The 12,599-nt window shown below is 21.0% G+C and overlaps 2 protein-coding genes across 2 annotated transcripts; one reads left to right on the top strand and one right to left on the bottom strand.

Moving 5' to 3' along the window:
* Nucleotides 1-4,130: 4,130 nt before the first annotated feature.
* On the top strand, nt 4,131-6,846 carry PmUG01_06025300 (tryptophan-rich antigen; the record flags this gene model as incomplete). The annotated part of the gene is made up of 2 exons (XM_029003826.1): nt 4,131-4,286; nt 4,399-6,846. The coding sequence occupies 2 exons, from the start codon at nt 4,131-4,133 to the stop codon at nt 6,844-6,846; spliced, it is 2,604 nt and encodes an 867-aa protein (XP_028859906.1).
* Nucleotides 6,847-9,667: 2,821 nt separating this feature from the next.
* PmUG01_06025200 (Plasmodium exported protein, unknown function) lies at nt 9,668-10,838 on the bottom strand (the record flags this gene model as incomplete). Its single annotated transcript, XM_029003825.1, has 2 exons — nt 9,668-10,636; nt 10,770-10,838. 2 exons carry the CDS (start codon nt 10,836-10,838, stop codon nt 9,668-9,670), a joined length of 1,038 nt encoding a protein of 345 aa, XP_028859905.1.
* Nucleotides 10,839-12,599: the final 1,761 nt, after the last annotated feature.

The following is a 12,599-nucleotide window of genomic DNA, read 5'->3' as shown; positions in this document are numbered from 1 at the left end:
GCAGCAAATTTAACTATAAGATATTATTTAGAATTTATTCGTAGAAAAGTCAAAAAAAAAATAAAACCATAATGTTTTTTACTAAACGAAAAATAATATATATATTATATATGTACGACAATTGTTACTGTTACATATTATGGAATGTTTTGGGGCCATTTAATTGTACCGATAAGGTGCATTTCAAATAATTCGATTCATATAATAAAAACATCTCAGTATATTATTACACATCCCTTTTTTCTGAACAAAAGTTATTGCACAATGTATAACATTAAATAACTTATAAATTTATATAACATTACAAAACATAAATTAATGCGGGTTTTTATTTTATGTGTAACAAAAGTAACATATATTATTAAATAAATTATTCATAAAATTAGCGGCTTTACGTTTTAGTTTTAAACAAAAATTTCACATATTTTTCTTTAATCTCAATATTAATAAAAGTTTTCATCCATAAACGCCAGTGTCGTTAAATTTAGAAAAAAAATATAAAAATAATTCATAATAGGGAAGTATTTGAAACAAATAAATATACAATGGGACGACAAATGATAAAATATATTTCTACATTAACACACTTTTAATAAATGCAAAAGAGAATATTCTTTTTTATTTCTTTTCTTTTCCCTTTAATTTTAAATATCTTAAAAATATAACTAATAAGCATCTTTTTAAAAGCTGAGAACATAAGGGAAAAATAAAAATATATGGAATACTGAATACTTTGACCATTAATAAACAAAATAAAATAATTTGTCTAACACTTGGGATTTTATAAAAAACAAAAAATATATAATATATATATATGTGTCGTCATTTTCGTCTATTATCCTAACATCTCAATAAACTCTACTGTTAATATAGTTAATTTTTTTCAATGAAAATTGATGAATACTTTTTTATACCGTGATACAGGTACCATATTTATTGAAATAAGCTAATAAAATAACTATTTTGTAGTATTGCATTTTATATATTTAACTGTAGGATTATTTATTTGTAGCCATTACATTTTAACATACTAATATCAATTTTTTCTTTTTAATTTGTAATAGGCATAAAATCTAGAAAAATTCTTAAATTTACCAATACTCTTGCTTTGCCATTTATTTGTATCAAAACTTAATGTATTTTTGTGAATATAATAATTTTCAGCAACCAAACTATTAGTCTTATGTTAAACAGCGATAATTTAATTTCTGCATTTTTACTTGCAAAACTAAATCAAATTGTCATATAGTTTATTTAAACATTTTTTTAATAATATTAAATATATAATATTTTATTTCTTAATATTTTTATAGTTATTATGCTTCATGTTATCACCAAATGATGAACATTAAAAATACTCTCATCTTCATTTTTGTTATATCATACCACATAAAAGCAAAGGAAAGATATACGATTATTATAAATATGATATTATCACAAATTCACGTGGTAATTTATTGTACTACCATATATTTTGGTACCATTCTAATTACAGTAATATATTATATTCATTTTTTGTACACATTACTAAAAATGTTTATTCAATATATATATAAATAATTCAGTACTAATCTTCTTTTTTTTCTTTCTTAACCTTTATTAAAGAATAATATAAAACAAATTTCTGTAAATAATATAATAAGAAGTAAAAAAATTATGTGTAATAAAATCCAAAATATAATTCCTATAATAAAATACGTCCTGCTGCTTATGCAGTGTAGAACTCTGCAGTAATCTACTTAATTCTTAATAACATATATTACTTAATAAACTTAAAAAAAATATATATAAATCATTATCATGTCTGAGAAATAATTTTCTTTATTTTATGTTTTCAAGAACTTAAACAATTCGTTCATCTTTTATACTTATTAATATATATTTCCCTCAAATAATAATTTAATTAAGCTTATTAAAATATATATACTATTTAAAAAATGTACAATCTTTTGACTATTTTTTTTTTTATAAAAAATTTGCATATATATATAAAAAAAATTTACTTCTAAATATATATATGCATACAAATATTTTTCTTTTTTCTTTTGGTAATTCTTTTCTGTGCAAAAAAAAAAAAAAAAGAAAACACATAAAAGATTTTGTTCTTGATTTTTTATCTGATTATATATAATTAAAAACTTTATTGTAAAAATGAAGTTTTATTATTAATAATAAAAATCTAAAAATATAATTATTCAATTTTAGTTTTAAATATTCATAATATGATGAAGTCTAATCATAATAATTATTATAGTTAATAAAATGTTATTCAAAGATGCATTTATATATTTTTGGTGAATATTTTAATTATTATATTAATCAAAAAAAAATAATAAAATCATAATAATATATTAATTTAATGATAACTCCGTATTAATGTAATATCTTTCACTATCAAATTATTTTAAATTCTTTAACTAATTTTTATAATATATACATACATTTTTTTAATTATACACCTTTTTCTTATATATCATGTGAATTTTTTTTTTTCTTAATCATTTTTTCCTATAGTTCTTATTTCATAAACTTATTTCCAAATATAACTTGTACAAGTACAACAATAATCACAAGTAACAATACTTTTTTTTTATTATATTTATTTATTTTGCTCTTCTTTTAAAAAACAATATTATAAGAAGATTTTGTTCTTTGGTATTTCAAAACAATTAAGTCAAAGCATGAAACACAAGAGTTACAAAATGTGGGTATATAATAAAAAATATTTTCCCTTATTAATAACCTTATTTTTTTTTTATAATAATATTAATACAATATAATAAAAATATCTGAAAAGAGACCTTTTAACATATAATTTGATATTTTTAACATTTACATTATTATACTAATTTAGCCAAAATATAAGGGTTGTAATATTATATTTCATAAAATCCCTTCACCTTTTTATTTTTATTTTATAAACACGAGGAATATTTTTTATAAAAAATAAAAAAAAAAACATAAACAGAAACAGAAACAGAAACAAAAAGGGAATAAATAAATAAACCAATTGATAAAGAAAACGAATGTAATATTCAAATAGAACATTAATAATATATCCTATGAACAAATTAAATGAATTTTATGTGCACTGTTACTCAGTTAAATATAAAATTACATTTTTATAAAAAGAAAATAAAACATTTTCATGTAAGCAACAGTGTCTAAGAAAGTTTGTCTTTATTGGGGGAAAAAAAAAGGAAAATATTCTAAAATGAAAATTTCTTAGGATATTGATAATATTTTATAATATAATAATTATATATATATGATTTTTTTAACATATGTTTATATCAACATTTTGATATATAATTTATTTTCTTTGTTCTAACTGTATATATATATATATTATATATTTTTAATTTCAATGATGATAGGTTTAGTGTAATAACATGTTTTGTAACCGAAAATAGCAATTTTAAGTACGTAGAAAAAAAAAGTTACTTGGGGAACACAGATAATGTATTATTATTTATGTATAACATTAAATACATTTCAATATAATATAAATGGATTTAATAAAAAAGAATACTAAAAGAGATTAAAATTCCCTTCTACCATTAAAAATATGCTTTCGTGCAAATTCATAAATATTATATACATTTTTTTAATTGTTTGAAATAGATTTTTTTATCATTCTTTTTTTCTAAAATGATTTTATTCTAACAGGAAAAATATGTAAATTAAATAAAATGATGAAATGTGATAAATGTAATTACTCCCTATAAATAAATTCTTTTTGTAAGAAAATGTTTTTAAAATAATTATCTTCATATAAACAAAATTGAGAAAAAAAGAATATTTTATAATATATATACGTAAATTCTATATTTATCATATATAAATAAGTTTTTAATTATTTTAATATTAAGTTTTGCTATGTGGTTAATAAAGTTCTGAACTTACATATATTTTGGATGAATTTATATTTCTTTTGTACTTAATTCTAAATAAATTACTTTTTCCACAGTAAAAATGAATATTTTTTTCATGGTATATATTCATAAAATAATGTAGATCTTTTTATCAATAACATGAAAATTTATAGAGGTTTTTTTTTTGTATTGGGGGACACTCATTTTTTTAAGTTTTAAAAAAATATTTAAGATAATATTGAGCCGATTAATAATATGAAGGATTATGTACTAAAAACATCTTCATATATAAAAAGAAAAAATAATGGCCTTATATCATCCAATAAAAATAAAAATGTCATTAATTCTTGTAAATACATTATAATATTAATTTTAACATATTTGATTCTTCCATTAACAAAGTGCAATGAGGTGAGATAAAATTTACATATAAACATATTTAAATACTTTTAATTATTTTTTAAGATTTAATATTATTATGAAATAATTATTTTTTCAAAAAATTCTTAACATTTTATTTTAGTACGCTCCGCAAAAATCTAACAATGCGACCCATTACACAACTAATGTAAACGAAATACGTCAACAATTCCCACAATCACTAGATATGTTTGAAGAAAAAAATTGCATTAATTGGATAGAGAAGTTCGAAAACGATTGGAGTTATTTCATGTCATCTCTAGAGAGTCAAAAAAACAACTGGCTTCAAGTGAAGAGTAAGGAATTTGAGAAATGGAAAAATTATAAGGAAAATAAATTGATACATAGAAATGATAATTTTGATGAAAGAGAACATAATAATAATTTCTTTAAGGAAACATTAAGACCGGTTGAAGGAAACAAGCATCTTCAAGAGAAAGATATGTGGGTAAAGGGAAGTCAAAATTTAACTCAAGGTAATTCAACATTTGGTAACCATAATTTACCTCAAGAAGAATATAAGAGTGGCATGTTCAAAGAAAAATTAAGATCAGATGTAGGAAACAAACAGTATAAAGAGAAAGATAAGTGTGTAAAAGGAGGTCAAAAAAGAACACTAAATCATTTAACATTTGATAACCATAATTTGCATAAAACTGAATCTAACAGTAGCATACTAAAAAGAAAAACAAATGAGAGTAAAATAAAGAAGAATTTTAGCATTAATAGAGATAAGCAGTTCGCTGAATGGAGAGAAGTCTTGAAGGATGAACCAACGAATAATAACGGAAAATTGGATAAAGTACATGACGTGAATGAATCAAAAAAAGACTTAAACGAATTGAATGGATCGAAAGAAAAATTAAACAAATTGAATGGAACGAAAAAAGACTCAAACGAATTGAGTGAAATAACAAAGGACTCAAACAAATTGAATGGAACGAAAAAAGACTCAAACGAATTGAGTGAAATAACAAAGGACTCAAACAAATTGAATGGAACGAAAAAAGACTCAAACGAATTGAGGGAAATAACAAAGGACTCAAACAAATTGAATGGAACGAAAAAAGACTCAAACGAATTGAGGGAAATAACAAAGGACTCAAACAAATTGAATGGAACGAAAAAAGACTCAAACGAATTGAGTGAAATAACAAAGGACTCAAACAAATTGAATGGAACGAAAAAAGACTCAAACAAATTGAGAGGAACGAAAGAAGAATTAAACAAATTAAATAGAACAAAAAAAGACTCAAACAAATTAAATGAAACGAAAAAAGACTCAAACGAATTGAGGGAAACGACAAAAGACTCAAATGAATTGAGTGAAACGACAAAAGACTCAAACAAATTAAGTGGAACGAAAAAAGCGTTAGAAGAAAAAGAAAAAGAAGAAGAAGAGTTACCTCAAGTTAAAGGAGATATACAAGGAAAATGTGATAAAATGTTAAAAGAAGAATTAAAAAAGAATGAAGACAACTTATCTAAAAAAGAACATAATATTAATGTCTCCAAAAAATCATTAGAAGAGGTAAATAAAAACAAATGTTCTAATAATTTCCTTGAAAATAAATCAAAAGAAGGTGAAAAATCTGTGGAAAATAATTTGACGAAGAATAAGAAAAATAAGAACGACAGTGGTTGTGTTTTAAATCACCTAAAAGATTCTGAAGAACATAATAATGTAGGATTGAATAAATTCATTGTTGCAGAAACAAAAGAACTTGTACTAGCAGATTACAAGAACTGGCTGGGAGAAGAGGATATATCATCTTTTTCATATACATTAAAAAAAATGGTACAAAAATGGAATAATACGAAATTTATGTTATGGTTTAGAAATCTATTAAATAATGGGGATGAAGAATTCTCAAGTAAAGAATGGAATGATTGGTTGAACCGTTTGGAAATGGATTGGGTAGATCTCTACAAGAACTTGGAGAGTCAAAGGGAAACATGGTTTCTAAATAAAGATAAGGAATTAAAACAATGGATAAAGGACTTTCAATTTAAATGGTTACATTATCGAAAAGATATAGATGAAGAATATAACCTTAATTTTTTTAAAAAAGTATTAAAATGGAATGATAAAAAATGGGTAAAATGGATGATAAAAGAAGGAAAATATTTTATGTTGATGGATATGGAAAAATGGTTGGATACAAATAAATATATCTATGATTTATGGTTATTGAAAGAATGGGAACAATGGAAAGAAAAAAAAATTATTAATTGGATATTGAGTGAAAACAAATGTAGCGAATATCAATATTGGTTAAAATGGGAATACTCAAACAAGAAATTATCATGTCGAAAAAAGACAATTGATTGGTATAAATGGAAGAAATTTAAAAGAAAGGAGTCGAAACTGTGGCAGAAATGGGTCTCTCAAAAAGATATAATAGCTATAGAAACTAAAAATTTAGAATGGATAAAATGGGAAGAAGCTAAGAAAAAGATATTTTTCATAATGCTTAATCAATATATTAAAAATTGGATACGTCAAAAGCAATGGAATACCTGGATACAAGATTTGAAAATGTCAGTTTAATATAAAAAGAGATTAATTAAAATCAATAAAAATAAAACAAACAAAAAAAAATAAAAAAAATTTTTATTATTTTTTTTATCTTTTAATTTTACCAAAATGTACACTCGAAAGACATTACTGAGAAATATAATATGAATATATATAAATATATATATATAAACTGAGTAAAAACAACTTTTTCCTATTCATATAATATTATTAATTTGATATTATTTTTTCCATAATTAAACAGAATTGGATATATAACAATAGAAGAATCAATAATTGCAAGAAACATTGAAAAAATTAATGTTAGAACATAAATAACTTTAAAACATTATATAGTCAAAGTTATTATACATTTATAGATAATAAAACCCCTTGAATTTCTTATGAAAAATTATTCGTTATTTACATATATATTTGCATGCAATGATATTGCATGTTTTACTTTTTCATCTAATGTTGTAATATCGTTGGCTAAACAGTATTTTTTTTTAAATATTTTAGTTTTTTCAATTTTCATTATATATTAATAAAATATATATATACTGAATATACATTTTTTGTAATTTTACATAAATATTAAAAAACATAGTAAAAAATAAAATGTACAGTTATTTTCTTGTTATTATTATATATATTAAGTTATTTATTTGCTTAGTATCAATGTTTCTGTATGAATTTTGCAATAATAATTTTGTTATAACTTCAAAAGTATGTAATGTACCATAGCCAAAGTGTTATGTATTTTGCAAAAAATACAAAAATAAATCTTTTATAATTTTGTAATTTTTATTTTAAATACTTTAATTCTTTGATTATTCATAATCAAACAAAATATTTTACGGTTGCACTTTCAATAGTATATTTATTGTAACACATGTAAGAGTAAACAAAACTATTAAGTTGCCATTATATTATATTAGTTTCTTGTGGACACTCATTTTTTAATAGTTGATAAATATAACTATATTCACAATTTTCATTATAATAATAATTATTAGGAATATGTTAGTAAGGCTAATATTACTAGGACATTATTATATGTATTATTTCGCTTAATATCACATGCTATTGTTAAATTCTTTTCATAGGTATCGTTATACTGAGATAGAATGTTATACTTTATGTATTAATTATTCCTTTATGCTAATTTTTCTATTAATATAATATAAACCTTTTAATTAACTTTTTTTTTTCATCTTATCCTTAGACCCATATTATTCATATATTTACTGTACTATATTTTTTCAAAAAAAAGAATTACCTTTTAGAATTGTTCTTGACTATAATATATTCTTTATGAACACAGAAATAATTTTATTTCTTTTAAATCATATATTAAGAAAAAAAAAAAAAAAAAAAAAATTTTACCTTTTTCATATACGAATTAATTATTCATTTGTTCACAAATAATATATCCTTGGCTATATTTAATTTTAAATAAAATAATTATAGAAATTTATATTGTTTTTACTGTCATCTAACACTTTCTTCCAACACACATAAAACGTCAGCATATCATAATTCTACGTTAATATGAAATTAATACTAATAAAAAACTTAAATTATTACATTGAACTAAATTTTCCAATAGATCAATTTTCCGCATGTATTATTTAAATCATATTTACTAATTTTTTTAATTACTATCATATATTATTATTATATATCCTACAATTACACAATTTAATAAAGGTATATAAATAACATAGTGAACGAAGGAAACACTGTACTACTATTATATAATCTGTATTTATTTATGCTTTGAAAATAGTAAAAGAAGAATGTTCCTAATAATTTGTTTTAATGTTTTTTGAAAATTTTCTTATAATCATTTTTATATGCTCCTTATAGAAAATAATTTCAAATGAGCATGATTCATTGCATTAGACATATTTTAATCTTGGTCTTACTTGAACTAACACACTATACGCTTATATTTTGTTTTAAATAGCAAAAAAAAAATTATTAAATTAAAGGTTAATGTTTTATATGATAAAATGCAATAATAAATACTTGTGACTCAAATAAATGTGAAAAAAAAAAATTTATAATTTAATGTAAATACATATGATATAATATAACAAAAAAAAAATAATAAGTTTTTTTAATATATATCTGTATATCAATTTTTATACATATATATATGTACGCACAGTTATCCTTACAAACTAGACATCTAAGAATGCCTAATTTAAATAAATAATTAGAATAAATTAAACAGTGTTAATTTAACCAAATATAACGCCCACAAAAGCGATACATATATATAGGGATAGAGAATTATTACTGTATACTTTTTGCATGCTATTTACAATTAAAAAAAAAAAAAAAAGAGTAAAGGGAATTAAAGGAGTAAAATCTTTAGAGTACTAACAGTAAAAAATATTTTAATGTGCATTAATTATTATCTCGTAGAATTGGCATCTTAGTATGCAATTGAATTAATATATTAAATATAACATTTATAAAAATTTAGGTTACATAATTATTTTCTCTATTATTAATCTGTTGATACCCAATTATTATCATTATTTATTAAGTAAAAGCATTACTTCAGCAAAATGAGTGAAATGGGTTATATGAAAAAACCAAGTAACAATATATTTATATTAAAGGGAGCCCATTTTGCGTTAAAAAAACAACTACATAACTGCTTTAATTGAATGTCCAATTCATAGAATAAATAACATGTGTTTAAATATCCTCTTACATTTTGAAATTTTATCCCTTCAAATTATATTTTCTAATTTGTTCAACTACAATTTCTACATTTTTAGACATGTAAATTTTCGTTAGTCATAATAATTATAATTAAATTACTTTTCTTTAGTAATTACTTGTTTTTCTTAGTCATGTATATACTTATGACGCTTTCCTTTTTGTTTGATAATTTATCTTTGTTTGTATTATCTTTCATATATATATTTATAGTATGAACTTTTTTTTTTGGTATTTGCATTTCATTCATCATATCACTTTCATTTTCACAACTAAAACTCTGTAACAATGAATGATTTTTATTTATTTCGTTATTCTTGTTTTCTGAATTAGTATTTTGCTCTAATCGACACATAATATTTTCATCAACTTCTTTTATAGTGTCTTTATGTTTAGTTAAATTATTATTGGTGGCTTCATTACTTCTATTTAAAAAATTAATATTTGTCCTTTGATTATTATCTTTTAATTTAGAATAATTACTTAGAACTTTCATTAACAATGTTCTTAATTCTTTTATATTGGGGTCATTTATTGTTGCATCATTTCCTAATAGAATGTTTTCTAACACTTCTAATTTTAATTTTATCATCTGAGGATCAGATGACAGAATTTCTTTTAGTTTTTTTAACAATACAGCTGCTTTCATTGGACCACTGCATAATAGATGTTCTTTCAGTTTGTTTGCTATGTCTTCCGAAAATAGTTCATTACCTAACAGAATTTCTTTTACCTCATTTAATTTTGATTCTGATATTTCTTCATCGCCCGATAAACATTCTTCTAAATCCTTTAACTTCGATTTAATCGTCTCCGGGTTACTCGATAAAATATGTGTTATATCATTTAACATATGTTCTCTTTTGAGATCATTGCTTAAGAGAATTTCATTTAATTCTCTAAACATTATAATAGTTTTTATTCCGTTTTTTGACACATCATTCTTCGACTCTTCTTTTCCTTCAATTTCTTTTAACAAGTGTATTAATTTATCCAAATCATTATTTTCTAACATTCTCTTATCTTTTAAATGTAATGCTACCCTATTTATCCTATTCGTATTCAAAGATATAACAAAGAAAAACTGAAAAATTAATTATTTATCAAAATATGCAAGAATATAGAAATTTTTGTATTAATGAAATTATATATTTCATAATGCACACATTTAAAAGAAAACACTCTATAAACACAAGATATTTAATTTAAGATCTTACACTAATACGGCATACAAAGATATATTCTAGGAGGATGAATACAAAAATTTTAACAAAAAAAATACCCATTTTTAATTTTTTTTTCGCATAATATATAATCTATGCAATGAAAATACATTTATCCTTTTTTCTTTTTTTTTAACTAAATCTTATTATATCTAGTACCACTAAATATATTCTATTTTTCACTCAACATGCTCATCATTTTTTCTAAAAAAAAATTTCAGTTTTTAAATTATACATACATACACCTATCCATAATCCAACAAAAATAAAAAATTAATTTTTACAATATTAGAATACTAATTTTATCTAAGAATAAATACCATGCATATCCTTTAACAGTGCAACCAAAGTATAAATTGACTAGCAAATGCTAAAAATAAATATCGATATAATATATTTTATAACTATATTTTTTCATTAATAATTTTTTTTTCTTTTTATTTATTTAATTCTAAATAATCCACTAATTCTTATTATTTTCTTGCAAGTAACACAAAAAAAAAAAAAAAAAAAAAAAAGTATTAAATTTAAAAAAATATATAATATTTAGAATCATTAAATTTGCAAGATATCATATAGAATAAATTTTTTAACTATTTTTCCTTTGTTTATTTTTTTTTTTTTTAATGCTATACTAGTGTATTTATAAGTGACTTAACTGAAGCAATGCCGAACTAAAAAAAAAATAGAGTATAATGAATTATAATGCAACAACTGCATTTTGACTGGGTTTTAGGAATTGTTCTTACAACCCCGTATTATATATATATTAATTTATAATGTGAAATGAACTTGAAAATGAAACAAATTTTATGGATTTTATATTATTATATACTTAATAAAAATAACAACAAATTTAATTTTTCTTTACTATTTTTTTTAAATAATTCAATAAATATATATTTAAGCCCACAAATTTTCTGCAAAGTAAAAAATGCTTCTACGTTCTTGTAATTGTTTCCTTTTAAATTATAGTAAATACTTTATTATAAACTTATTCGTGAAATATATATATAAAAATATATAAACACTTATCAAATATAAAAAACGAGTTGGAGAAAAAATCAAATAAAATAATTTAAATGTGTAACTTATACATTTACAATATTTCAAATAACAAGCTTATTTTTAATATTCTTTATAGTAGTACAGAATATGTAATAACATTAATATAAGATTTCACTACAAAAAATTTATGAAACGGTAGAGTTATTTTCATTATATTTTCATTTATGTTATTTTTATATAAAACTTAATAATTCAAACTGCACTATTTTATTTATAAATATTCATTTAATATACTCGAAGTATTATTATTCAGTAAAATAGAATGAAAATTATTTTAATTTTGTTTTATTAAGAAATATATTTTTTTACATTTTAATACATTAATACAATTCTAAGTTCGTTGTTAAGTAATCCTTATTTAATGCTAGATAAAAGAACTTAATTTTTTTAAGATTACTTTTAATATAATCATGAAAAAAAGTAAGACTTCATTATCGCTTTAACTATTTTTACCAAAAAGTTTGTACATAAAAAACAAGTGTTTTACATATATATAATCCTAGAAATTTCATTGTACATTTATAACAAAAATAAATACGAATTAAATTATATTATTTTTTAAAGATTCCTTATTACTGTAATTTTTTTTTTTTCTTTTTCTTTTTTTTTATGTGTTTAAAAGTTTGGTTTAATTATTAAAATTTATTTTCTTTAAAATATTGTACTAACTATAGTATTCATTTTGGTAAAACTATTTCACAAACGTAAATGTAGTTCGTAGAAACATATCTAAGTAACAATTATATATTATTTGAA

This window comes from Plasmodium malariae, assembly GCF_900090045.1.
Source record: "Plasmodium malariae genome assembly, chromosome: 6".
NCBI lineage: Eukaryota > Apicomplexa > Aconoidasida > Haemosporida > Plasmodiidae > Plasmodium > Plasmodium malariae.
The sequence above is the reverse complement of the archived record's forward strand: the minus strand, read 5'-3'. Positions and strand labels throughout refer to the sequence as shown.